Source organism: Venturia canescens, chromosome 8 (assembly GCF_019457755.1).
Source record: "Venturia canescens isolate UGA chromosome 8, ASM1945775v1, whole genome shotgun sequence".
Lineage (NCBI taxonomy): Eukaryota > Metazoa > Arthropoda > Insecta > Hymenoptera > Ichneumonidae > Venturia > Venturia canescens.
The window spans coordinates 21,237,764-21,264,513 of record NC_057428.1 but is presented as its reverse complement, the minus strand read 5'-3'; the positions used below and the strand labels follow the sequence as shown (position 1 = coordinate 21,264,513).

At 38.4% G+C, this 26,750-nt stretch overlaps 4 protein-coding genes and 1 long non-coding RNA gene across 9 annotated transcripts; 3 read left to right on the top strand and 2 right to left on the bottom strand.

Moving 5' to 3' along the window:
- Positions 1-323: 323 nt before the first annotated feature.
- Positions 324-1,919, bottom strand: LOC122414767 (mitochondrial inner membrane protease ATP23 homolog). Of its 2 annotated transcripts, none has more exons than XM_043426343.1 (5): positions 1,389-1,919; positions 1,252-1,320; positions 1,054-1,135; positions 661-885; positions 324-576 (listed from the first exon to the last, which is right to left on the bottom strand). In XM_043426343.1, exons 1-5 carry the CDS (start codon positions 1,640-1,642, stop codon positions 379-381), a joined length of 828 nt encoding a protein of 275 aa, XP_043282278.1. In that variant the 5' UTR covers positions 1,643-1,919; the 3' UTR covers positions 324-378. The 2 variants fall into 2 exon arrangements, with proteins under 2 accessions (XP_043282278.1, XP_043282279.1); XM_043426344.1 differs by having other exon boundaries at positions 1,252-1,297; positions 1,393-1,912.
- A 137-nt stretch (positions 1,920-2,056) lies between these two features.
- LOC122414766 (probable cytosolic Fe-S cluster assembly factor AAEL012261) lies at positions 2,057-4,754 on the top strand. Its single transcript, XM_043426342.1, has 7 exons — positions 2,057-2,422; positions 2,721-2,816; positions 2,902-3,057; positions 3,189-3,459; positions 3,543-3,791; positions 3,980-4,357; positions 4,447-4,754. Exons 1-7 carry the CDS (start codon positions 2,357-2,359, stop codon positions 4,686-4,688), a joined length of 1,458 nt encoding a protein of 485 aa, XP_043282277.1. The 5' UTR covers positions 2,057-2,356; the 3' UTR covers positions 4,689-4,754.
- An 11,347-nt stretch (positions 4,755-16,101) lies between these two features.
- LOC122415209 (uncharacterized) lies at positions 16,102-19,725 on the top strand. Of its 2 annotated transcripts, XR_006261884.1 has the most exons (3): positions 16,120-17,559; positions 17,728-19,145; positions 19,228-19,725. It is a non-coding gene; the product is annotated as an uncharacterized lncRNA (long non-coding RNA). The 2 variants fall into 2 exon arrangements; XR_006261883.1 differs by having other exon boundaries at positions 16,102-19,145.
- Positions 19,531-21,961, bottom strand: LOC122415205 (Josephin domain containing). The gene is made up of 4 exons (XM_043427198.1): positions 21,156-21,961; positions 20,610-20,824; positions 20,238-20,418; positions 19,531-20,133 (listed from the first exon to the last, which is right to left on the bottom strand). Exons 1-4 carry the CDS (start codon positions 21,186-21,188, stop codon positions 19,864-19,866), a joined length of 699 nt encoding a protein of 232 aa, XP_043283133.1. The 5' UTR covers positions 21,189-21,961; the 3' UTR covers positions 19,531-19,863.
- Positions 21,962-22,291: 330 nt separating this feature from the next.
- Positions 22,292-26,550, top strand: LOC122415197 (suppressor of cytokine signaling 5-like). 3 transcript variants are annotated; one of them, XM_043427186.1, is made up of 6 exons: positions 22,298-22,534; positions 22,625-22,811; positions 23,035-24,042; positions 24,361-24,600; positions 24,748-25,014; positions 25,161-26,550. In XM_043427186.1, the coding sequence occupies exons 3-6, from the start codon at positions 23,227-23,229 to the stop codon at positions 25,449-25,451; spliced, it is 1,614 nt and encodes a 537-aa protein (XP_043283121.1). In that variant the 5' UTR covers positions 22,298-22,534; positions 22,625-22,811; positions 23,035-23,226; the 3' UTR covers positions 25,452-26,550. The 3 variants fall into 3 exon arrangements, with proteins under 3 accessions (XP_043283118.1, XP_043283121.1, XP_043283120.1); XM_043427185.1 differs by having other exon boundaries at positions 22,298-22,537; XM_043427183.1 differs by having other exon boundaries at positions 22,292-22,811.
- The last annotated feature ends 200 nt before the right edge of the window (positions 26,551-26,750 follow it).

The window sequence follows — 26,750 nt, the reverse complement described above, 5'->3', positions numbered from 1 at the left end:
TGATCGACTGTCAGGACTGGTTCTCACCACATGATTAATTTGAAAGCATCTGAACGTATGAACGTGAAAATCTGCTTGAATGGTGATTTCCTGAAGTCCGGAGACTGATGCGCTTTTAGTCGATAGAGAAAATGAATTTTTTAATAGCATTCAACTCTGAATTTTAAGAATCACTGTATTTTTTCTGAAATCCTTCTGTATATTCCAACTGTAAAAAACTCATTAAATTTCCCTGAGAGCTCGAGGTTGATAATGAGGAACAGGTCAGGATATTCACGCTCCATGTCAGATCATGGAGAAATAAATTATTCGACTGGTGATCATAGATTGTTGAAACAATTGTTGTGACTTTATCTTTGAGCTACATTGGATGAGTGCTTAATAGTCGTAACCATAAAGTGGAGCTTCGTAATAAGCTTTGTAAACATCGGTTGATCGAGGTCGTAAACGTCGACCAATTGGCTCCATATCCGGATAACACTTTGGAAAGGTTCGATCTACTGCTTCTCGAGCTTGTTCGTACGTTATATTTCTCACTGACATTACCGAGTGCACAGCTTTGTTTTTCACACATTCCTGAAATTGATGAATAATGTATCATTTCCTGACTCGATATCATTTTCATATGTTTGTTTTTCTCTGGTTTATTCTTGTTTTTACCTGCTGTCTTCCTTTGATGTTCCAAAAAGCTGCATCCCCTCGAGTTACAGCGCTGAGAAAACTGCAATGAGTCAGATTCGCTGCTCGTATTTCCGTACATGCCAAGTGGTCAATATTTTTGAAGTCCAAATTGTATCGACAAAAATCAAACATGTGAATCATCTCGTGTGTCAAAACGCCTTGAACTATCCCCTTTGACTTTGACGTATTTTGGCATACGACTATCTATAATTATCAAAAATCTAACTATAAAATTACCTTCATGATAGCGGTACAATTTTCTGCTTCTTTCTACACTGGTGTTTAGTTTTTTCATTTTTTTTGCAAAATCTCTAAATATTTCAGTTACAAAATTTGTTTATCGTACTTGAGATTGAGTGCCCCATCACGTACCTGATTCAGTTCAGGATCGTATCCTCCACTTACAGATTCAGAGCAGAATTCGCAGACTATGTGACGTCTTATGTTTATTTCACTGGAACAAAATAAATTTCTACTCCAGGATACTCATTGATAGTGTTTTCAACAACAATTGACTTGCGAAATGACTCGTTGATTTGAGGGTTTAATAAAAAAAATTTCAATCCTCACCATCCTGAGCTTTTAAGAGCTCCCATCATAAGTTTAACCAATGGACCTGTAAAATAAAAACAAATGTGTCTACAAATGCTATAATACATAGTTGTATGACATGGAAATTGGAACCACCCTTGAATTGCGGTACGTACGTACTGGACCTTACACATTCGTAAACATTTTTTTCGCATCGTACTTTTTGCATGGCATCGCGTCCTTCGAGCATGAAAAACGCGCGGACCCAATTCGTTCGATGTCTTTCACCGCGCCTTTCCGGATAAAGATCGTAACCCCATTTCTCTTCACCCGGTGGAAATTTTGGTTCTGCCGATGATGCATTTTCACTTTTTGCACTATTGTCCGTCGAAGCATTTTTGTTTTCCCCTTTATTTTCGCTGTTCGTCATTTTTTGTAGTCAGAAATTGAGAATTATTTAAATAGAATTTAGAGTTACATCAGCAATTGGGTTTACAATACTTTTAGGTTAGGACTCAACTCTGGACGAATATGAGTTTGTCCCAAAGCAGAAATGCTGACTCGGAAATGATGAATTTAAATCACGAGTTGCCTATATATTTTCGTGTACTATTACGTAATATATTCGGTCTCAACCAACAGTCTCAACTGGGAAACAAAGAGTTTACAAACATAGTGAGGTGTGTGAGATACAAGTTTACAGTTATCTGAGAACTCAATATTTTTTTTCGTCCATGGCATGTTGAATATTTCTCCTCGCATTGTTATTACTACAATATCTTTTTTCTTTAATCTTCAGTAAGAATGTTCTACTTTGAAATTTATCCGGAAGTCGCATCGCATTTGATTGGTTGCACGCAAATTAGTATTAGGATCGGTCCAATGGTAGCTTGAGACATGAAGTTCCAAAATTGTAACTTGCCCTATCGCCAACCTATCGCTTGATTTGATAGCCAAGAAAAATACGAATCAGCTGATTCAAGCATTGCAGGTTATGATGTCAGTGAAGTAAAATATGTCACTCGAACGATTCAGAAGATTTTATATTGAGCATATCACTCAATTCAACACGTTAATAATTCTAAACAATTGAATTTTATTGTAAAGTAGATATTGTTGTGGATACCGGAAAGTACGAACCAAAATGACATCGCGTTTCAGTGGTGCGTTGCAAATAACAAATCTCGACGATTTCATAACCCCATCAGAAGTTAGTATATTTTTCAAACATTATTTCCCTCAAGAGACTGCAAATTTTAGTAAATGTCTTGAATATTGCGATTTTCGAATATTTGAGATATTGAATTTTTCGATTTTCCGTTGGGATTGTGTATTTCTGGTGCTTTTCTATTGAATTAAATCAGTGAAATTATCCTCACATCGCAATAAAGCATTATGATTCCGTTCTGTCTTATCAACAACTTTATCACCTCTGTTCTCCAATTAACCATGCAATCTTTTCTTACAATATAATATTGAAAATTTTTTTTGTTATAATTATTCACTAGGAATGCATAAAACCTGTGGAAGTAAAAAAATCTACAACAAAAACTGGAGCAAAAATAAAAATACAGGAAGATGGAGCCTATCTTGAGTTGGATAATGTGAGATTCTTATTCAGTTTATCCCATTGTTATGACTCAAAAATTCAGTTCTCCTTAAATTTCCCTTGAAACAATCGATTTTTAGCAAGGTGGTGCAGAGAAGCTTGAAAAAGTTGAAATTACATTGGCTGATTGCTTGGCATGTAGCGGATGTATAACGTCAGCCGAAAGTGTACTTATTACCCAGCAAAGCCAGGAAGAGCTCTTCCGTATATTTGAAGAAAAAAAACAACAAATACAGGTTATTTTAAGACCAAAATATTTCATATCATAATGAAGCTGTGTTGTAATTCAATTATTGAATAGAACAAATATGGTATGCATTGCTTTTATGTTGAATCTTGATGATAAGGGTTTCCATCTTTTGCCCAGAATGACCAGCTAGAGGACTGTCGGTACATTGTAGTAAGCCTATCAGTGCAGCCAGTGATATCGCTAGCTGCACGTTATGAGCTTGAACCACAAGAAGCCATTCATCGACTGGCCGGATATTTTCGAAGTTTAGGAGCCGACATGGTCCTGGAAATGGCAGTAGCTGAAGATTTTGCGCTTCTGGAATCAGCCAAGGAGTTTGTTGAAAGATACAAATCTGCAAAGGAAGGTCTACCTAAACAATTGCCGATGCTTGCATCTTCTTGCCCAGGTAAGAAAAATCAAACAGCTTTTATCATCAATATGAATTTGTTGATTGCGTTTGATTCAAGTGACTTCTCATATATGTCGTAGGATGGGTTTGTTATGCGGAGAAAACACATGGAAACGTTGTAATACCTTACATAAGTGTCACGAAATCACCTCAGCAAATAATGGGTTCATTGGTGAAGTACCACATGGCTGAAACGAGAGGATTATCACCTGATCGAATTTACCACATCACACTGATGCCCTGTTACGACAAAAAGTTGGAAGCTTATAGAGAAGATTTCAATAATAAATTGAAAAATACGAGAGACGTCGATTGTGTGATTACTGCTAGTAAGTACATCGATTGCCAATCCACGAAAACTTTGTCAGATTTCCATTTATTTTTCTTCTTGCAAAACAACGGGGACAATAAAGTCATTTGCAGTCGTATATTCGTAGTTGAAAGAAAACTAAGACTATTAAATATTCTTAAGGCATTATTGTTAATAATTCTCAATTGGTTGCTATTAACTTTTTAGTTGAACTGGAACAAATGTTGGAACAGCGTGGAACGGTTTTGAGTGAAATAGCAGCTGAGAAATTAGACAGACCATTTGGTAGTTGTAAAGAGTCAATAGATACTGATATATGGTCGCACCTTGGCTCCGGTTCCGGTGGTTATGCTGACTACATATTCGGATATGCTGCACGACATTTATTCGAGATCGAAGATGTACAAATAAAATTCAAGAACCTCCGAAATCCTGACTTCCAGGAAGCGGTACTAGAACGTGACGGCCAAGTACTTTTGCGGTTTGCTATTGCCAATGGTTTTCGCAATATTCAAAACATTGTTCAAAAGCTGAAGAGAGGAAAGTGCAGTTACGATTACGTTGAAATAATGGCTTGTCCCGCTGGTGAGTAATAAAAGTGATATTCTCACAAAATTAATAACAGATCAAGTTATGAAAACAAGTTGGGCGGACAATAATATTTTGTAAAATAGGTTGCATGAATGGCGGAGCCCAAATTCGTCCGCAGGACAATATGCTACCTCGAGAATTGGCATCGAGGCTCGAGACCGTGTACCGAAATCTTCCATCCATAAGACCAGAAGAAGATCAATTAATGCATAAACTCTACAAAACGTGGTTAGGGGGACCGAATACTGATAAAGCGTCAGCTTTTCTACAAACGCAATATCACGAAATTGAAAAAATGAACACGCCGCTAGCCATGAAATGGTGATGGAAATTGCCTATAATATTGACATTAATTTTTTTTTTGTACAATAAAATTTGGCTAATATCTGTTTTTGGTTCATTAGTTTTTTCTACGCTCTTATAATGTTGATCATTTAGATATATTCAAATTTTATTATTACGAGTCTGTTATCCAGGTCGGGAAGACTTGAATAACATGGAAAGCATGTGTCATTCGTAATTTTGAAATTATTTGTTCCAGAGTTATAGAATTCTAAAGAACGAAGGTTTTTCAGGATTTTTTTTTTTATTAATTCGAGCCCCTGGGAACAAAGAAATTCGAAAACACCCCTATTAAAAACCACCCCAATATATATATATATATATATAGTCTCGAATATATATATGCGGGTTCAGCTGCCCGGTGATGAACTGCGACACCCTGCCGTGAAACACTCAAATTTATTGGCGAGGGATGAAAATTACATCTTCGATATACAAAAATGAAGGGGAATTGAAGGAAGCGTAGAGGGAATACGGGCATAATGGTGATATACGAGACGAGTGACATTAACTGTCACGTGCGTCCTTTGCAAGAATAAACAATTTTATGTTCTTGATTATCGAAGAAATTCATGCGGTATTACGTTCTTCTCAACCTCGTTACGCTTACAGAGATATGGAACAGTGAGAAAATCCCCCGCATCATTATTTCCAGAATATAAACTTTCGTTTCCCTTCGCAAGCTGGTCCAATAATGCCATTTATTACTTAGACTTTCTGGCGCCCATTAAGTAGGGTGAACTCGCTACGTACGATGGCGACAGTCAGTTTTATTGTCTTTTCGGAAAATCGATATGAATAGGAATCTTTTTTTCTGTAGCTGCGGGGTTGCATGGATCATCGAAACGGCGTAGTTTTGTGTTCAGGCGATGGCTAGTTTTATGGACGCAGATGTTTTTCATCCACTTTTTGATGAAAATTCTTTGCTATGAAGGTTTGAGGCGTAGTTATATCTTCAACGCGCATTGTCGACGAACATGTTTACGATCTTCTCCCCCCTCTGCTCGCCGATTCGATTCGAACAAGGAAATTTTTTTAGGGAGACTCATCCTAGTGGACTAAGAGGGGATGGAAGTCCTTTTGATGCCGGTACCCCAAGAGTCACTCATAGTCGTTTGTATCATTCTTCAGTGAGGAGTCATAGAGTCGAGTCTGGGTGCATAGGACATTTGTTTTATCATTGCTATTTATATTTCAACAATTTATGTTTGATGAAACTATAATTATTGACGAAAGTGATTGAATTAACTTGGGAATTTTCTTGCAATTGGCATTTTACAGTGAATTTATTTGCGCTTGTCTAAGTTTTCAAACTCATGTAAGTGTTTGCATGAGTTGATTAGTTCTGGGATGTGATCTCGTCCTGGCAAGACTTCAATGGTACGTAGGAGTTTTTCATTATTTATTTCGTATTTTTGTTTCCATGGCCTCTCATGCGTCGTGAAAATTTCTCTTCGAAACATTGAGGAATATCAGGATTGATCGTTTTTTATCACTCCCGCTGTATACTACAATAATTCATAAAATATTGACCATTAATTCTTTTACAAACCCACCCAGTATTTATTGAGTTAAATTCATTGAAGCATGAACATTAAAAAATATATGAAACATGCTCTGAAAATCAAACATTTTCCATACCGTTTGCCTGATCGAAATAATAAAAATGTCAGCCCATTTTTGTCATCGGCCTGCGTGGGCCGACAGAGCCTTTTTTTGATCAGCCGAACTGTGTCAAAGAATTTTGATTTCGAAAATTTCAAGTGACCTTAAGTGTATGACTGATCCATACTCAGTCGTAAAATTGGGTAGCGGTTTGACTCATTTTCGGTGCTCTTTGCGAAGAGTGTTGGTTCACTGTTCAACGTTGTTGACAGTAACAAAGAGTGTGTTCTTATGAATTGGCGTGAGGAGGTGGTATGTTGCGTCTTGTGTCATCCCTTGGCTCCAGCTGTCGCGAGATTTGTTGCGCTTCCCTTCTTGATGGCTGCTGTGTCAAGATAGGGTGATTGGAATAACTGCGACTGATGAGTCACAGAGTTCTTGATAATTTGTGTAATGTGGTGGTGTTTAGGCTGTATCATTTCTCGTCTCCAATCTGCTTATCACGACTTTCATCAAGTCTTGAGATTGTACCGGTATTAACTGCGTTCTCCTTCTTGTCCACCGTGTTGGGTATGGGGGTCTCAGAGATTCATAGTAGGGTAAACTGCCCATAGGACACATAATAAAACGCATTTATTGATCAAAGACGAATTGAATAATGCATACGATTTTTTTTTGCTTTCGTGTCGATGAATTGTCCGGAAATTAGCAAAAAGAAACGTCATACCCGATATCCCAAAGACCGAACACTTGACCCATTGAAGGAACACTTTTATTCAACATCATAGCTTTCACTGATGACTACCAGTTTTGTTTATTCACTTTCATTGATAATAAGTAGTTAACATTAATATAAAAATGAAACATATTGTAATGAATATTTTCAAAATAACAAAATAAATATATTAATATTTTAATCATCTTTAAACAGCGTCAGTAACGCTGTTTTGGTTCTTTTGCTTTTCTATTTGTTTTTTTTTATCTTAATTTTGCCTTTTGTTCCTGACTTTTAGCTTTTTCTGCTTTGGCAACATCAGCTGCTTCCTTTTTCATTCTTCTGATTTCCAATTGTTCCGCAGCTGCTTTTTCATTGGCTTCCTTTTTAAGTCCCCTCATTTCTCGTTTTTCGGTAGCGACTTGAATCTTCTCAGCGTGTTTTTGTCATTGGAGTTCAAAATGTTTTTTCCATGCATCTGAAGTTAAGGCATACGGTATTGACTTTTTTCGAGTTTTATAGTTTTCTCGTCTTGTGGCTCAGGCCAATGTAAGTGCTTCTCCCATGCATCCAATATTTCTCTTTCGTTTTTAACACTAATATTTTTTTTGGGTTAGGTTTTTTCATGGTTTATTAATCCCACAAATGCTGCACAATACGTTTACAAGTTTACACCGACACGTACAATATTAATTACAATTTAATATCCCGTTTCTCTTTATTTTTGGGTAAATAAGGTACTTCGCTGCTGCAGGTACAATTCTGAATTATCTGGTATATAATCAAGCTAAAAGTTCACGAAAGGGGGTTGATAACTTTAACAAGGAGTGTTACTGGACTGTAATGACTACGACTAGGTTTATCAGGAGTGTTCGCAATTTTTGACCAAGTCCACAATAGAAGATTTTGGGTTGGGGCGAACGGAGTACCGATGCAGCAGAGCCTTCGGCTGACACGCTGATAAGTAGTAGAAGACTGTTGATGAACTGAAGAACCCTGCTCTCCGAGGTGTGATATAGGGGGTTTTATCTTTGTTACCCCTCTCTAAGGGTTCTACTGTTCTGTGATATCCTTCTTCAATGTTCCAGTGGTGAGGAAAATTCCTTTTTGCGGATTCGCGGATAAGATTGTGGTCTGATCTCCTAAGTGTTACCCCTCTCAAAAGGGTTCCTCTGTCTCTGGTGGCAAAAATGTCTTATTTCTGATTCGTGGGTTTTGCGATAAAAAATATGGTCCGAGTTCCCCGTTACTCCTCTTTTTGTAAAGGTGCTAGGTCAAATTCCAGCATTGACAATGAGGAAGGGTTCTTTTATTAAACGATGTGTGGGTGGTCGTCGCTTCGAATTGTCGCGACTTCCAGGCTCCAGATGATTGTGCTCTCTCTCTCTCTCCCTCCCTCTCTCTCTCTCTCTCTCTCCTCTCTCTCTCTCTCTCTCTCTCTCTCTCTCTCTCATCCATTGTGTTGCTATAGGGGTCTCAAGACTATACGTTTACACGGCTCTCTTATTCCGGTTTTGTATATACAGACGGGTATATTTATATATATCGACAGATATGCATTTTGTATATCTATATTGATATGACTAAACCGGAATAATGCCCGTTTTCTCCGACGCAGTTCAAACTCAGTTCAATTTTTTTAATATAGTTTCGAGATAGAATGAACCGAGTTTAAACTCAGATTAATGTTGGAGAAAACGGGCATAAGATTAAGTCTTTTCCCTTGTTCTGCTCGTATTTTAGTTTTTACGTTCTTAGTATAATAATAAAAATTTGTCGTTCTTTATATGAGATGACATAGGACAGAGCTTCGATCAATACTTGAGTCTCTGTTGATATTGAATATTTCTAGGGCTGTGTGAATTAGATGTAACACCTCCCCCCTTAAGATAGGGCATCGCCGGGACAACAGAGGAGATGTCCTTCACATGACCTCATGTGATTATAAGCTCGATTGAATCTTGTTTGAGTTTATTTGGGTTTGTTTGGTCTAGTCCTATCACGCCCGTGTGTCGCCTGCCTTTTTAATGATCGTGTCATATTAGAGTGGTGACTGAGTGAGTCAAAGTAGTTCGATTCCTCTTGAATAAGGGGTAGTAAGGAATCACCTATTGTCCTCCTCAGTTCCAGATTTCGGATTAATTTTTATTGCAGTTTCCATAGCTGGTTCGAATTTTATAGACTTCGGAATCCCTTCGAAAGGTTCCGAACAATACTTTGGTTTTTCTTGTTATTCTTATGATTATTATTTATGATTAGATTAAGTAGTTATTATTGTTTAAATTAAATAGGAGTGGGTTGTAACACCTCCCGTATATTAATTATATCCAAGAGCTCCTCCACTACTTTAGCCCATACATTTGGATCATCGGTGAGGTTCAGGGTGTGGTCCAAAGGTTTTGTGGAAATGTGCCTATGGTTTTCACTATTGGGAATCACATCCTTTTCTAATCTTCTTTGATAATGTTTACACCATGTTTCGTTTAATAATTGTAGTTTTCCCTTCAGCAGAGAGTTTAGAAAGGCTATAACCATTGTGATGTGTTATATAGATGCGTTAGATAGTCGCCTGTGCCTTGTGTCGCGACTTCCAGTCTCCAAATTATAGGGGTATTAGTTATGTTTTTCTGTTCATTGTATTATGATAGGGGTTTTATAGGGGTATGGTAAGGGTTTTTTTGATTAGCCTTTTTCTTGTACTCTATTTGGGGTCTCTTATTCGTAAATTGGTTTTCCTTTTGGTCTTATTATAATGGTGATGAAAAAGTATTTTTTCGTCCCCCTTCTGAAGACAGGGAGAAAAGGTCGATCAATACTTGGGTCTCTGTTAATAATGAGTATCGTTTTTGAATTGGATGTAACACCTCCCTCCTTAAGACAGGGCATCGTCGGAACAATAGATGCCCTTCACATGGCCTCATGTGACGTTAAGCCTAACTAATTTAATTGTTACGTGTTTAGCGTTTGAGTTGTTGCTAGCCTAATTATGGTTGATTCAGGCTGGAGGATCTGGTCCCGGTGGGTTGTCGTCATCTCCTTCTGCATAGAAAGGCCTCGGGTTTCCGGTCACGTTAACCCAGTAACGCTGTTCCAAGGTTTCCCATGATTTCAAATACTGTGAAATGCATGTTTTACAGTGGTCTGCGTTAGCTGCATGCAGGACAACTTGGTGGCAGCGGAAACATTCCAAGAGAATTCTTTGCGTTGGGTAGAATAATGTGTGTTGATCGAAAAACTCCCAATCGTCCGTTTGCGAGAAGCTTTCCTCATGACAGTGGGAGCATAAGAGTAATTGTGTTTCAGGATCAAATCAAGCGTCTCCCCGTAAGCACCATGACTGGTACAGGATATCCAGCGGGCTTGGTAAGGCAACTCCCCGTCGTGCTAGGTTTTCTGCGGAGTAGACCAGTGGTGGCGGTATAGGGCGGCCGCTCATGGTTGATAGTTATTTTGTAATATGTGTTTCCGCATACACGGGGTTAGATACACATGTATAGGTATATATATTTGATTATTTCCTTTGTTGCGACACACGTCCCTCCTCTTTGAGTATATAAGTGGGACATTTAAGCAGATAATTCTTCTATTTGGCAAAGCTTCTACGGGGTTATACTTGTACTACATCATTTTTTTGTTCAGAACGGTGGGGTTTGATCCCTTATTTGTCCGTTCCTATTATGTTCAGAAGTTCATCTACTACATCTCCCCATATATCGGGGTCTTCCGTTAGATTTAATGTGCGGTCCAGGGGTTCCATGGAGTGGTACCTAATGGTTACATTAGCTGTTACCTTTGGAGTGGTGGATGTTTTCCTGATACCCTTTTGGTACGTTTTCCACCATGTCTCAGTTAGTAATTTGAGCTTCCCGTTCAGAATTGTGTTGAGAAAGGCTGTAACTGTTTGTATATGGGCGTAGACCCATTTAGTAGTATACGGACGTTCCTTAGTTCGCTCTGTCATGACCTTTTCCTCCAGAATCTGGTCGAGCTGGCGCATTATTTTTCGCCACAGATTTTTGACGCCGCTTCTTTTTGTTCGGTGTCTTCTTCTTTTTCTTTTTTCCTTCCCCTGGCCTTGGTTGTGGGCTCCTTCTTCTTCCGTGGTTTCTTTGGGGATTGATTTACGAAGCGGGTTGGTTGGCCCTTTTCTTTTGATTGCTTTCTCTTTTGATTTATTAGTATTGGGCTCACGGGCGACGGCGGTTCCATTGGAAACCCTACGGATCTTTTTCTTGCTGGGTACCATGGAGAACTGCAGGCTAACACTACATTTCCTGGTCCTTGGTTCAAGTGAATCCAATCGTACTGATCTTCCAGCGTGGGATGATGCGGGCGATGATTCACTCTCAGATACCCGAGTCGTCCCAGTTCTCCCCATGATGTCGCGAACTGTAGGATACAGTCTCTGCAATGGTCTGCGTTTTGAATGCTCGTGGTGACGACTCCGCACCTTAGGCAACCGAAGTAGTAGCTTGCTGCAGGGTACAATGTGGTGTGCTCGTGGAAGTATTTCCAATTTCTATCTTCCTTATATTCTCGATAGTGGCACTCTTCGCAAAGGATAAGGCAGGATCTTAGATGGATCCAGATACACCCTTTGACGCACCAGGATCGGTACAGAAGATCGAGTGGGCTAGGAGTTGGGGTCTCTCGAATTGGTTCTTGGTTATGACGTGGTGCGACGGACTTCTGCATTTGCTGTAATATATATATATATATATAGGTTTCGTTAAATTGAGTGTATCTTTTAGGATATTTTTATGCGTTGTGTTTTTTTATTCTATGGGGTTCTCGGGTTGTATGTCAGTTGGGTAGTCTTCGACGATAATTGTAATTATTTCCTCTGGTTCAGCCCATAGGCTTGGGTTTTGGGCATAAGACGTAGAAGGTTGCGAGTACAATGACTCTTCTGACGACGGACTTTGTGGTTTCGGTTCGCTTTCGTGGTTATTTCCAAACTCGGTCATCTCTATGGATTCTGTGTTTAAAGGGTCCTGGCTTCCAAAGTCGCTTGTCCATTTTGGGGCAAATGTTACCCGCTTTTTGGGTCGTGCCGGTGATCCAGGTGGGGTCCTTGGTTTTTTAATTTTTCCAAAACACTGGTTGAATGATGAATAAATCCTTTTAATCCGTGAAGATTTTTGGAGGTCTGGCTTCGGATCGTCTTCTTCTTCTGAGCTTGACCAACTTGCTACTGCAGGCGTAATATTTGGTGGCCATCCACGCATGAGGGCATCTATAGCCATACCAACGTTGGGTGGATTTAGTCTGGGTATCTCATATTCTGATCTGAGTTGGGTGCCAGGTATTCCTGTTTCCGTTTTTGGTACTGGTAGCGACCATGGTAGTATGATGAAGTACCCGATCGGTCCTTCGCTTGCTATTTTCTGCGCCGCTCGTAATCCTCGTAAGAAGGCTAGTATGGAGAATTCGTTCCTTCTGACATACTGCACATCTAATTTCCCACTTGGAAGGTCATATCGCCATTGATTCATGGTAGGTGACTTCTTTTTCTGCAATCAGAGATAATGAGCCCGCTTTATGGATTCTCGATCAGTTGTTATTGTTGAGCTAGTGTGTAAGCAACAGTAAGTTTTTCAGGGCCCCTTTGTCCCTTCATCATCTCTTCCAACTGGTTGTTGGGGTAAAGTGGGACCTTTATCTCTCTAGGCTTTGATTCCTCCGGGCTTGTTGGTTTCTCTCTTCCTAATTCTTTTGGTGGAGGGGTCTTGGCTAGGTGCAATAGTAGGTGTGTCATGGAGCTCCATATTGCTCCCAGTAAATGTATTGACCATCCATAAACGTCGTGTAATGCATATCCGTGTATTATCGTATCGACAATTAACTTGATTAAGCGGAACATCATTAATATTCCTATTAATCCAGCGCTTGCTGTGCTGAACGTCATGAATGAATTCCAAATTCTTTTTCAGGTACTATCAGTGAGTTTTTGTAGTGAGTCTTCATCCATTAAATTCATAATTGAGATGCCTTGACGTATCGTTGGCTCACCGCTGAGACTTCTAGCTACAACATTTAAAATCGCTGGTTTTTCTACAGGAAACATGATGTTCAAATAGAAGATCTCGGACTTAGAGAACGGGTACCGATGAAGTAGAGCCTCTGACTGACTCGCTAATAAGAAGTAGGACCGTGAGCTTTGAACTCTGACGAATTCCGACGAACTGGACTCTCCTGGCCGCGCGAAGACTGAAGACTGATATTGCGAACTCGAACTCGAACTCCGAGATGTAATACAGGGGGTTTTATACTTGTTACCCCTCTCAAAGGGTTCCTCTGTTCGGTGGTGTCCTCCTGCAATTTCTCGATGGTGGGAAAAATCCTCTTTTTTGGATTCGTGGATAAGATTGTGGTCTGATCTCCTAAGTGTTACCCCTCTTGGACGGGTGTCTTGTTAATCGGTGCGTAGGTGCCATCGATAGTCGCCTATGGCTTGTGTCGCGACTTCCAGTCTCCAATTTATAGGGGTATCAGTTATGTCCTTCTGTTCATTGTATTATGATAGGGGTTGTATAGGGGTATGGTAAAGGGTTTTTGAGTAGACTTTTTCTTTTACTCTGTTTGGGGTCTCTTATTCGTAGATTGGTTTTCCTTTTGGTCTTATTATAATGGTGATGAAAAAGTATTTTTCGTCCCCCCTCATGACAACAGGGAGAAAAAGGTGGATCAATACTTGGGTCTCTATTAAATAATGAACATCGTTTTTGAATTAGATGTAACAAACCCTCAGAGAGGGGTAACAAGTATAAAACCCCCTGTATTACATCTCGGAGAGTAGTCCGTCACAATTCGAGTTCGCAGCTCGCAGTTCATCGGAGAGTTCCAGTTCAGTTCGAGTTCGAGTCAGAGTTCAAAGCTCACGGTTCTACTTCTTACCGGCGTGTCAGTCAGAAGCTCTACTTCATCGGCACCCCGTTCTCTAAGTCCGAGATCTTCTATTTTGAACTTAGCCGAAAAACGCGAGTAAACCAAGTCATAGTCCAGTAACACCCCTCGTTTAAGTAACCAACGCTTTTCTGTAACCTTTTACTTCGATATACACAATTTGTACCTGCATCTACTAAGTACCTTATTCACCCGGAAATAAAGAAAACCGGGATATTAATTGTGATTAACATTGTACGTGTAAAATTGTAAACGTGTCGTGCAGCATTTGTGGGAACAATAAACCACCGGAAAACTAACCGACGTGAGTAACTAATTCATCTCTTATAACTTCAAGCCCCGACACACGTAACTCCCGGACCGTCCTCCCCCGACATTCTTCCCATACCAAACGACGAGGCTTCCGTCCCTGGGTAAAGGACTTGATTGTCTTGACCCGAAAGAGAAGTCATACCTGTGTTGCGTTCTCTCTAACTCCGATAAGCTTCCGGGGACGTAACAAGGACACCGAACAAAAAGAAGCGGCGTCAAAAATCTGTGGCGAAAAATAATGCGCCAGCTCGACCAGATTCTGGAGGAAAAGGTCATGACAGAGCGAACTAAGGAACGTCCGTATACTACTAAATGGGTCTACGCCCATATACAAACAGTTACAGCCTTTCTCAACACAATTCTGAACGGGAAGCTCAAATTACTAATTGAGACATGGTGGAAAACGTACCAAAAGGGTATCAGGAAGACATCCACCACTCCAAAGGTAACAGCTAATGTAACCATTAGGCACCACTCCATGGAACCCCTGGACCGCACATTAAATCTAACGGAAGACCCCGATATATGGGGAGATGTAGTAGATGAACTTCTGAACATAATAGGAACGGACAAATAAGGGATCAAACCCCACCGATCTGAACAAAAAAATGATGTAGTACAAGTATAACCCCGTAGAAGCTTTGCCAAATAGAAGAATTATCTGCTTAAATGTCCCACTTATATACTCAAAGAGGAGGGACGTGTGTCGCAACAAAGGAAATAATCAAATATATATACCTATACATGTGTATCTAACCCCGTGTATGCGGAAACACATATTACAAAATAACTATCAACCATGAGCGGCCGCCCTATACCGCCACCACTGGTCTACTCCGCAGAAAACCTAGCACGACGGGGAGTTGCCTTACCAAGCCCGCTGGATATCCTGTATCAGTCATGGTGCTTACGGGGAGACGCTTGGTTTGATCCAGAAACACAATTACTCTTATGCTCCCACTGTCATGAGGAAAGCTTCTCGCAAACGGACGATTGGGAGTTTTTCGATCAACACACATTATTCTACCCAACGCAAAGAATTCTCTTGGAATGTTTCCGCTGCCACCAAGTTGTCCTGCATGCAGCTAACGCAGACCACTGTAAAACATGCATTTCACAGTATTTGAAATCATGGGAAACCTTGGAACAGCGTTACTGGGTTAACGTGACCGGAAACCCGAGGCCTTTCTATGCAGAAGGAGATGACGACAACCCACCGGGACCAGATCCTCCAGCCTGAATCAACCATAATTAGGCTAGCAACAACTCAAACGCTAAACACGTAACAATTAAATTAGTTAGGCTTAACGTCACATGAGGCCATGTGAAGGGCATCTATTGTTCCGACGATGCCCTGTCTTAAGGAGGGAGGTGTTACATCCAATTCAAAAACGATACTCATTATTAACAGAGACCCAAGTATTGATCGACCTTTTCTCCCTGTCTTCAGAAGGGGGACGAAAAAATACTTTTTCATCACCATTATAATAAGACCAAAAGGAAAACCAATTTACGAATAAGAGACCCCAAATAGAGTACAAGAAAAAGGCTAATCAAAAAAACCCTTACCATACCCCTATAAAACCCCTATCATAATACAATGAACAGAAAAACATAACTAATACCCCTATAATTTGGAGACTGGAAGTCGCGACACAAGGCACAGGCGACTATCTAACGCATCTATATAACACATCACAATGGTTATAGCCTTTCTAAACTCTCTGCTGAAGGGAAAACTACAATTATTAAACGAAACATGGTGTAAACATTATCAAAGAAGATTAGAAAAGGATGTGATTCCCAATAGTGAAAACCATAGGCACATTTCCACAAAACCTTTGGACCACACCCTGAACCTCACCGATGACCCAAATGTATGGGCTAAAGTAGTGGAGGAGCTCTTGGATATAATTAATATACGGGAGGTGTTACAACCCACTCCTATTTAATTTAAACAATTAATAATAACTACTTAATCTAATCATAAATAATAATCATAAGAATAACAAGAAAAACCAGAGTATTGATCGGAACCTTTCGAAAAATTAATCCGAAATCTGGAACTAAGGAGGACAATAGGTGATTCCCTACTACCCCATATTCAAGAGGAATCGAACTACTTTGACTCACTCAGTCACCACTCTAATACGACACGATCATTAAAAAGGCAGGCGACACACGGGCGTGATAGGACTAGAGCCAAACAAACCCATACAAAAAAATTGGAGACGAGGGATAATACAGCCTAAACACCACCACATTTACAGAAATTATCAGGGACATACCCCTTGTGGGGATTGACAATGCTGGAGACTGGACCAACTGCACTCTTTCAAAAGATGGGGGTATAGCACTTGAAGAAATCAAAACCGCTACCCGATTTTACGGCTGATCGGCGGATCCGCTGTAATCGATGACGTCGACGTATATATAGGGAGAAGTATAGTGGACGAACTTCTATAAACTCAATCCACTCCTATCAATAAGTGAAGAACGATCACGATCATCTGCTACAAGAGATAATTAATAAGGGGGACAAAAGTATTTGAGAGTGTGAGACTTTCCCAAAATAAAACAACAAATATCTTCACAGGCAAACAATTACACAAAATCGCAGGTATTTCGACCATCTCTACCTTTCTTGAAAGCATCCTTCACGTCATACTTGACAAGGGGGTGGAGGGGGGAGGAATGCAGAGCCGAAGCGACCCCGAGATGGAAGGAGTGGAACCTGCGTCAAAATCCAAGGCCGAATGATCACACCATACACATACGATTATTTTATTAATTTATTTCAAAAAGCTCAGCACATTTTTCAAAGTCTAAATTTAATATTTCTGTCTTAATTATTATTCTATACGTACCGTGACAGTTATCCATTACATACGTTACGAAATTTTATAGTTGCTTATTCACAACCTGTATACCTTCATAATAATCGACGCTCGGATCCTTTCTGCTACATAAAAATTGGCAAGGTGTTAGTTCGTCAGCGGGTAGTTACAGATCCCATTGTTCAAAAGTTGCAAAATGGCGCCTCAGCTTCGTAGTTGAGCAAAATGACATGCTTTGAGATAATATAAGCAATATCTTAGCGAGAACGTGGAGTCAGTGAACGACAGGGCTGTCATAATGTCCTGATACTTCACCGGCTCTCTTGATATACGCGAACCATGCGGGGTCCAACTGTTCGGTGATGAACTGCCACCATATGCCTAAAAATCACACTATAAAATTCAGCTACTCTTTTTCGAAAAAGATCTAGAGAGAGAAAAAAAGTTAGGCATATTACGCCTCTGTTATAGAGAACAAGGTAAAACTTTATTTTCCTCAAAATATCAAGCAATGTTTGAGAATAACATGTATTTCTCAGTCTCAATTATCTGTCTTGTACTGATACACACTGAAACTGCTTCAAAGTCGAGAAATTACGTTTTTTTGGATCACACGTATTTAGCTTATTATTATTTTCGTCCTTCAGCTTTCTGGCTAAAGGAGTGTAGAACAAAGCAAAGAAACCGGTGGGTGAACGTCTTTTCGGTCAACAAAAACTCATCGTCCGGAGGTTCATGACGTATGGCACACATGAGAACAGTAAGCTTATAGAGTCGCGGTAGCGACTCTGAGACAATACATTTCGTAATAACATCGACGCCGTACTTCGAGCTAAGCTCGTACGGACTGTTTCAAGTGTTCGCCCATGATCCACGGTTGTCCTATCTGCGGACTTAATTTTTGAAAAGTCGTCGCGGTGCCCAGACTTTATATATTAGTTGAACTCGGAAAACACTACAATATGAAATACCACGAGTATATTTGGGTATACGACTCGGGTGACTGTGGTGACCGCCAAGCTCGCTCTTTTCAAATAATGATAATCAGCGAAATCAATTAATTTGAAGAAAGAGCAATGAGAGTCAACTTGGGCACCGTGCAGTTATGGCACTACTTTACCGTTTGTCTGAAATCGTAATCCCCCCGGTGAACCCAAGCTTTGTTCATGCAAATCGATGTGCATCCAAAAAGAAACATTTTCAACCCAATGTTGAAGCTCGCGTTGGAAAAGTACGCTTAAATTCCTTTTTCTCTAAAACTGGCTGTCAAGCAATGTACGTTGAGTGTTTCGTTACTATATTCGAACGTTTTATTCGAACCTAAATCGAAGCAATTTCAACTATTCTGTCTGTAGACTGGATAAATTGGAAATAATATTTTTTCGTTTTAATGATATTTTTGATTTTGTTCGTCTCTTGATTCTAATTTATTGTCAATAAATCCTGAGTGCTTAAATTGCAAGAATTTGAGTTTATTGGTTAACAGAGAATTTACTCTTGTTATTTTTGTTAACTGAAAACTGTTTCAAACGTAAGACAAACAAATGTATCATGTCGGGCAAGATTTTCTGTCACGGTACATATATTTTTAATCCTGATAAACACAATATGTTCGTTACCATATTAATCTCAGGGTTTTCATTTAATATGGAAGAGTGTGCATAAGAGCGAGCTGACATACTAAAATTCTATCTGCGGTAAAAAAAAACTTGAAAAATTCTTTCCCTACGATTTTGAGTGAATTACAAAATTTTCAAAATATTTGAGAACTCAATTCTTTCCCATTCCTTCTGTTAAAGGAATAACTTATTAAGTTTAAGTGTATCCAAAGTATTAATTATTTGTTTTTCTTTTTCCGCTGCTCGAAATACACCATGATGAGGTTTGTGGAACAACCATTATAATGGGGTTTGCTGCGGATTGCATCTCCAAGGGGAAGAAGAGATTCATCGTCTGGCCAAATCTGTACAACTACAAAGCATATGAGATGACATGATACTCGAAAAGGAAGAAGGCTGAAGTTTTTGCACAAAAATTGGTGGTTTTCTTAACTTTTCCTGTTCTGGTAAGGATACGACCCAGTTCTTAACTTTTATTAAACTATATCCATCGCATCAAATAATAATGACTTATCATTTTTGTTGCAGAACGAGTTTGTTGGAAAAAAAACTCGAAATTGTTTTCAACCTCTTTTTGAGTTGCACTGAATCGCCTCAACGAGTGATGAAATCTCTGTGAAGTACCACATTCCTGAGACGAAAGAAATTTATCTTCTTCCAACAATGTGTCAACTTTTCAACCGGCATGAGATCACGATGTTAAAAAAAATGGCAACAGCTCCTCTGACAAAATGCAACGAGCAGTATTTTCTATGAGCAATAAAGAATATAAGTGTGGATAAGCAAAGGGGATAATGAAAAAAAAAATAACAATTGTGATCCATAACGAGCTACATTAATCAAAACATTTATCACAAAATTTGTCCGTAGTGGCGTACAGTGTACTTATGTTAATTTCATACACAAAGCATCTCTGCTGCAGAATTGAATGAATTGAAAAACATGAATTGCAATTAACCCAAAAATCATACATATTATATGCATTATTATTAAATTAAATTATATCACTGAACACTTTTGTATTGATTTTTGTGATTTTTTTCACTCTATGAAATGTCCAGCATGCTTTCTTTTACGTATTGTCACTCCAGCGATTTCAACGGTAGAATATATATAGGCTGATAACCCGTGAATACATTTATAACATTTCGTGACGATTTGGGATTACCTCTCGGTACTTTGGTTATTAGACATATAACGGTTATTCTTATTTAGCTCAAGATCCGTTATAGGTATTTTGCGCTCTACATTGTTAACTAAACCGTCTTCAATATAGTGCACATTGTCGTTATCGTTCCTATAAATATTTTCTTGGTTTACCAAATTTTCACATAACCAACCCTGTCGACTTTCCACTTCACGAGACACGACAAGGAATAACTCCTTCTCCTTGCTCTCGATTTGGTCCCTCAGGTACGTTAATAATTCGTCGTCCTAAAACAGATTCAATTCTTAAAAATCGTTCTTTATTCAATTTGCATTTTCATGCTTCGATTAGTTTCTTCTCGCAACTATCTTTCTCAATAATATGTTGATACCTTGCCTATCAGCTGGGGTGAATCGAGCTTTGAATCAAGATTGTAGAAAGCACCGTGTATCTTCCTCAGCGCTACCCAGTGACGTCTCTTCAATGGTAATAGCACGAAACCCAGTTTATATTCTGTTGGTACATTCAGGATAAAACCATCTATGTTGTCCAAACTTAAACATTTTGGGTCTCTAAAAAATTTTTGATTCATTTATTATTTCATTTTATTAAAAATTATCATTTTCCTCATTCTTGCTGTATAGTTATTTATATTTATGACTCAGTATATTATTTGTTTTCTACTACTCTTAAATAAATATGTTTCTCCAAGTTATTGTAAAACTAATGAATTTTATATCTTTGAAAGAGTTTGTTCTTAAACCTGCGCTTATCGAACCAAACAGCTTCGCAGCCTCTTTTCTGTAATGCAGCCATTATTACGTTGATGTCATAATTTCCAAGTCCGAGGAACGACTTGTGAGGATTTATCCAAACATCTGGACTGAGGCCGTAGCATATCTGATCAAGTTCTTGTTTGTTGAAACAACGCTCTTGAAACATATTATTCAATGCATGCAACGCACACAACTCCTTCACCTGTAAAAAATAATAACATCAAAATATTTTGCCAGTAATCACAGGAAACTCGTAGTCAAAATCAGCAGTTAATAAAATATATGAACTCAAAAATGAAAAAATGGGTCGCTACCTTGGAATGCTAGTAAATAAAACATTAAACAAAATCGTCAACATAATTGTTATTAAAATTTTAATTTTTATGAAATAAAACTTTAATTATTATTATAAAGATTTTTTAAATTATCATGATTTACAAAAATATTTCATATTTGTCGACTATGTATAGTTTAGTTTAAGAACGACGTGACCGAATGACCTATATCAATAGGTGATGAAAATATTGCAATACCTGACGTTCATGGTATATTCCGGGACCTGTCATAATACCAGGTAATTGTACGATTGGATTCAGAGCTCGTCAACGTCTCCTGACAACATACCGTCATACGACTCTCTCATAATTGTCATAATCCTACGACGAAACGGCGATATCTTTATTTATTTATTCGTATCTCTGTGATGTCAATTTTCGAACCTCATCAATATACGTGTGTTATATTGACAAACACGTATAGTAAGATTATGATTAACCGCGAATTAAGTACAGACACGTTTTGTCGTTGATGCAAAGTTATTCAACAGTAATTATTAGATACAATTTAAATTTTAATCCTGGAAGTATATTACTCGACGATTTCACTGACGTATCCAAACTGACACTTGTAACCTTCGGTGTTTGCTTTTGCTGATTACATATATATATTTGGTCGTAGTTCCCATAGACAGTCCGTGATACATGTAGAAAACTGGCGATGTACAGATGGTAAAGAAAACGAAGAAAACCAAGAGAACAAAATATATAAAACACTGTTATTTTTCTAAGACTCTTTTAATCGATAAGTTTTATAAATTGGGGAAAACAATTAAGCCGTAAAAAATTTTTAGCGAAAATATCTGTTTCTTTGACTGATCACTCATTATCTCCAGCGTTATATTTAAAAAATAGAACAGAGTTCAAATTATGTGGGAAAAACCGCCACATGGTGAACAATTGGGAAAAATTCACTATCACCCAACCATTGCGCTCTCCCGCCTCTCTGCGAACTCTCCTCTTAGCAAGTCTCTTAGGAAATTTCCGAATTCCAATAAAAACTAGATAATGATGAAGTATATAATTTGGTTATATAGTTTATATCAATAATGATATCAATAGTCCAACACAACGCATTACATTATTTGTGAAACAAATTGTGAGATAGGACTATGTTTTGTTTTCTCATAGACTAATCGTCTCCCATGATCATCATCATATATATTATATAAAATAATTTCACACACGGGCTGCTGGGATCGTTCGTTTTTTCGGGTTGACAACCTTTTGGACGACCAGGTTAGGTTAACAAAAAAAAGTCAATAATTCCCTAGGAAAAGACGTAGTGTAGTATGATATAAAAACCACTGAACTATAGATATATTTATGTATTTCAGTGATATATAAACCCCATGAACCCACCACCTCCACCCAACCATCCATTGTGTTTGTTCTATGTCTCTTTCCCATGCCTTCTTATTAGCTGCTCCAAGAGAAAGAGAAGAGAAAACGGTGGTGACGAGGGAGTTGGCAAAAATGGCTGTAACATCACTCATACCTGTTTTGATATTTTTCAACATTGTTCCGAGATAACTGTTGACCCGTGTCTATAATTGGTGACGATTGTATCATAAAACGTTGTAAGTAATTCGTGTTCGTAGAAAGAAAAACTATAAATAGTGTAATATCCCTAACGAAGAACTTCAAAACGACTCAATGTTGATAAGTGAACCGACTAGTGCTCCTGTCAAGACTTGTGCGGACTAGTTACGACAAGCAGAGGAGCAAAAGTCTGGAGCATCAATTTTATCACGATTCATCGAATTTTCGTCTTCATTTCCACCCTTTCAATTCTCAAAACCTTCAACGTTTGGAGTTTCATTCAATTTTTAACCTACGAGGAACGAATTTATGGTAAATATCTACATGTTATATATAGTTATTCGAACCGTGTATTAGATCGTTAAAATCGGAGCTATGACGAATCGCAGATGTAACTCACTATATGCGTACTTTCACTTATCTTGATAACGAGATTTTCATTGTTCCTAACGTGGTTCCGAAATTTTTTTATTCCATAAAATTCTTATTAACTGGTAAAAGTGTTTTGGAAAATTATCGAATATTTTTTTTTCAGCTCGTACTATGCAAACTCGTTGAAAAATCGTCTGGAACAGAAAAGGAAAAGAATTAGTAATTTTGTTTAGTCCTTCGTTGAATATGGATAAAGCAAACAACCAATGAGATATTGTAAGGCGGTGAAGAAATTTGGGACTAAAATTAACAAGGAGATTTTGGCTGGATAAAATGCCTGCAATATTATTCAGTTATGGGACAGCATTTAGCTAGTTTCAGAGAATTCTTTAGAATGGATGGGGAAAGGCTGAACGCGGATTTATACACGGATGGGCAACAGCAGCAATCCCAGTTTAATATGTTGGAGCGTGAAGTACCGGATAACGAAAGGCTTTATAACGAAAATAACGGCAACGAAACAACTCAGAATATAAATAAGGAGAGTAACAACGAAGCTAAGTTTAATGGGAATGTGGTAGATAACGAAGAGTCTAATTTATCACTCGATAATCATAATTCGAGATTCGAATCGATTTATAGCCAAGCTATTGATCAAGTTCAAGAGTCAACACAGGATTGCAGTAATGGGAATTTTGTAAGTCCAGCTTTGGTTGCTAACAGCGAAGGAGATTTCAAACAACACGAAGGCTGCTCCGGTAGCTCTTCCAGCAGTAACAGTAGCAGTAGCTCCGAGGACAGCCCTGTTAATCCTCCCTTAAGGCGCACCTCAAAAACTCTTTCCTTTGGCAAGCAAAAGATTAAACAGCGAAACAAGGATCAAAGCACAGTGTGCAATCATGTCCTATCCACTAAGAAGAAACGTAGCAATTGGGTCCTGAAATTCAATTGTGCCAAGAGCAAAGGATCGAAAAATATTGATATACCGGATCAACCCAACAATAGCACTGAGTGCGTTTGCACTGGTTACAGACGCACCGAAGAACATCCCATGGGAGCTGGTGTTGTTTTTAATAATCGATCAGCTCCTCAGAGCCCTGTTTTTGGACCCCTCCCACCCAGTCCTGTCATTGATTTGTCACGCTTCAACCCAGCTGAATTCCCAATGGAGGTAAACATTTTGTTTTGCAACTACAACACCCTAGTTGTGTTCAACCGGAACACAAGTTCAGAAGATTCGTTTTGTGGAATATTAAGTTTCTTATACACAACACCTCTTACACGTCGACACATTAACCATAGTACCAGTATGCTTGACAGACATATGCATATTTATAAATTTCAGAAACTAATAAGTAATCAGAGAAAAACTTCTTCAGCATTCTACGATTTCTTCACTCGTAATTTTGTCCAGAACTTATATTTAAATACATAACTACTGGTTCTTTCTACGTTTGATAAAATGACGAATTCAATTTGTTATTAATAGGACTGCGATGCGAGGGCAAGACTCCAGAGAGCTCGAGAGATGGAAGAAGGTGTGGAGCCTCCGCCTGGATACAGACCTAATTATCCAACAGGGATTCAAGTACATCCCAATGGTATCACCGTCGATAGCCTCGCAGCCCTCTTCCAAGCGCATGCTGGAATACACGCTGCCGCTCTCACTGCTTTATCACAAATCGACTTTACTTTGGTCCCGAATGTAGAAAGACAAGCGCATACACAGGTGACCATTATATCAATTATTATAATTCACGATTAAATGTATGATTAATTTTCAGTAGACAGATTGCATTTCTAAACTCCAAAAAAATGCTGGACGATTTGAGTTGAAGAGTTTCTTATATTACAAATATTCTAATAAATTTTATAGGTCGACTACGTGCACTGCCTAGTACCAGATTTACGTTCGATAACGGCCTGCTCGTTTTATTGGGGTAAGATGGACCGATACGAGGCCGAACGGTTGCTCGAGGGTAAACCAGAGGGTACCTTTTTATTACGAGATTCCGCACAAGAAGAATTTCTATTTTCCGTCAGTTTTCGGAAGTACGAACGTTCGTTACATGCCAGAATCGAACAGTGGAATCACAAATTCAGCTTCGACGCTCATGATCCCGGTGTTTATGCTTCGGAAACGGTAAAATGATTCACTTATCAATAATAATGACAATAAAATAGAACTCAAATTAACAAAAGCGTGGTTCCATCCAGTGGTTTAAAAAATTGTACCACTTAGACTTTTTCATGGATCAAACATAATCTCGAGAATTTTATGTTCTTTAGGTTTGCGGTTTGATCGAACATTACAAGGATCCCTCTTGCTGTATGTTTTTCGAGCCAATGTTGACGATACCCCTGCACCGTAACTTCGCATTCCCGTTGCAACATTTGTGCCGAGCAGTAATAACAACCAGAACAACTTACGATGGGATAAACAAACTCCAGTTGCCAAAGACACTTAAGAGCTATCTCAAGGAGTATCATTACAAGCAGAGAGTGCGTGTGCGAAGATTAGACACCGAGAATAACGTAATGTTGGATAGCCGATCCATATCATACTTACCACTGATTTAGGGTTGTCCCCCTCCCCCCCTCAATTTTAATCTTCCTTTTTTCTCAACATGTTTTCACATGGCTATATATTAATTTCATTCAAAACAATATTGACTATTTATATACCTAAGAGTCTGGTACAACAATAATTCAATTGTTTCACATTATTCAGACGCACACTAGAATTAAAAATTAAACGAAGAAATAGCGTAACTCCGCGAGAACAAATATTTTCCTTGTATACTCATTTCATCGCATCAGAAAACCCAAACAGCGTAGCGTACACGATTTAGCGAACATTATATTATAAAGTTACTGTTATTATAATTATTATTATATTTATAAAACGTACGGATCTAGGATCAAAGTACTATCTTGTTTTACGCGTAGAGAAGACCTGAAAATTTTAATTGACTTAATCGATGATCGTGGGTCTAGAGATAAGTGCGTCTTACACTGTCAGACAGTATTGAAATTGAAAAAAGAGAATGAACACAGAAAAAAGGGAAATTTTTAATGAACAAGGTGAGAATTGCGGATATTTTTGGCCCTGCAATTAAGAAATTTCCTCCGTCATTAAAAAAAAAAAACACTTTAAGTTCGAAACCAACCGATCGCAGCATCTTCCCGAGACGTTTTTCAACGACGTTAAATTCGTCTTAATTACTCCTAATGTGCCTATTTCTATTACCAGTAAAAATCAATGTACGAAATGTATGTGTCGGTCTTCATCGTTACGTGACTGGTTTTTAACAGCAATTTGAAAATGTACTGTTAATACGTTACGTACGTGGGTCGGATGGAACTAAAAGGAAAACGAACGAGAAAAAAGAAATAGAAATACCAAAACATCGTGCGGAATTTTTAAGCGCTGTAAACGATTTTGTATTGGTCGATAATCGATACTGCAGATCGTAGATTTTTCTATCATCGAAAATAAAATTTATTTTTGGTTTGATGAAAGATGTGACATTGGCAGTTAATTAGGCCAGATTAAAAAAAAAAAAAAGAAACTAAAAACGAATTATAAGAAATCGAAATTGTTAATACTTATTGGTTTTATCGTTGATTTGGTACATATTATGCATATTATACATAAATAAAGATTCAATATTTATTACCTATACAGTTATGAAACTTCCAGGCTGATAAAAAACAAGTTTTGTCTCCATGATAAGAGAACTAAAGAAATTATTGCTCTGGCAGACTTCATTCTTGCTGTATATAAGTTGTATTATTACCCAATGACTCGCATACTAAAATAATGATGAAAAGTCATTGTCGTTTATTATTACTATATTATTAATCCGCACTGTTCAC

Bases quoted from the DNA above. Each gene is read 5' to 3' on its own strand.
- LOC122414767 (XM_043426343.1), bottom strand. From the start codon at position 1,642: ATGACGAACAGCGAAAATAAAGGGGAAAACAAAAATGCTTCGACGGAC. The intron at 1,321-1,388 runs GTACGTACCGCA...TAGCATTTGTAG, and splicing joins GAATGTGTAAGGTCCAGTAC to ACACATTTGTTTTTATTTTA. The intron at 886-1,053 runs GTACGTGATGGG...TGATAATTATAG, and splicing joins ACGATCCTGAACTGAATCAG to ATAGTCGTATGCCAAAATAC.
- LOC122414766 (XM_043426342.1), top strand. From the start codon at position 2,357: ATGACATCGCGTTTCAGTGGTGCGTTGCAAATAACAAATCTCGACGAT. The intron at 3,460-3,542 runs GTAAGAAAAATC...TATATGTCGTAG, and splicing joins GCTTGCATCTTCTTGCCCAG to GATGGGTTTGTTATGCGGAG. The intron at 3,792-3,979 runs GTAAGTACATCG...TTAACTTTTTAG, and splicing joins CGATTGTGTGATTACTGCTA to TTGAACTGGAACAAATGTTG.
- LOC122415205 (XM_043427198.1), bottom strand. From the start codon at position 21,188: ATGACAGGTCCCGGAATATACCATGAACGTCAG. The intron at 20,419-20,609 runs GTTTAAGAACAA...AAAATTTTTTAG, and splicing joins GTTTGGTTCGATAAGCGCAG to AGACCCAAAATGTTTAAGTT. The intron at 20,134-20,237 runs GTATCAACATAT...AATCTGTTTTAG, and splicing joins CACCCCAGCTGATAGGCAAG to GACGACGAATTATTAACGTA.
- LOC122415197 (XM_043427183.1), top strand. From the start codon at position 23,227: ATGGGACAGCATTTAGCTAGTTTCAGAGAATTCTTTAGAATGGATGGG. The intron at 24,043-24,360 runs GTAAACATTTTG...TGTTATTAATAG, and splicing joins CAGCTGAATTCCCAATGGAG to GACTGCGATGCGAGGGCAAG. The intron at 24,601-24,747 runs GTGACCATTATA...TAAATTTTATAG, and splicing joins AAAGACAAGCGCATACACAG to GTCGACTACGTGCACTGCCT.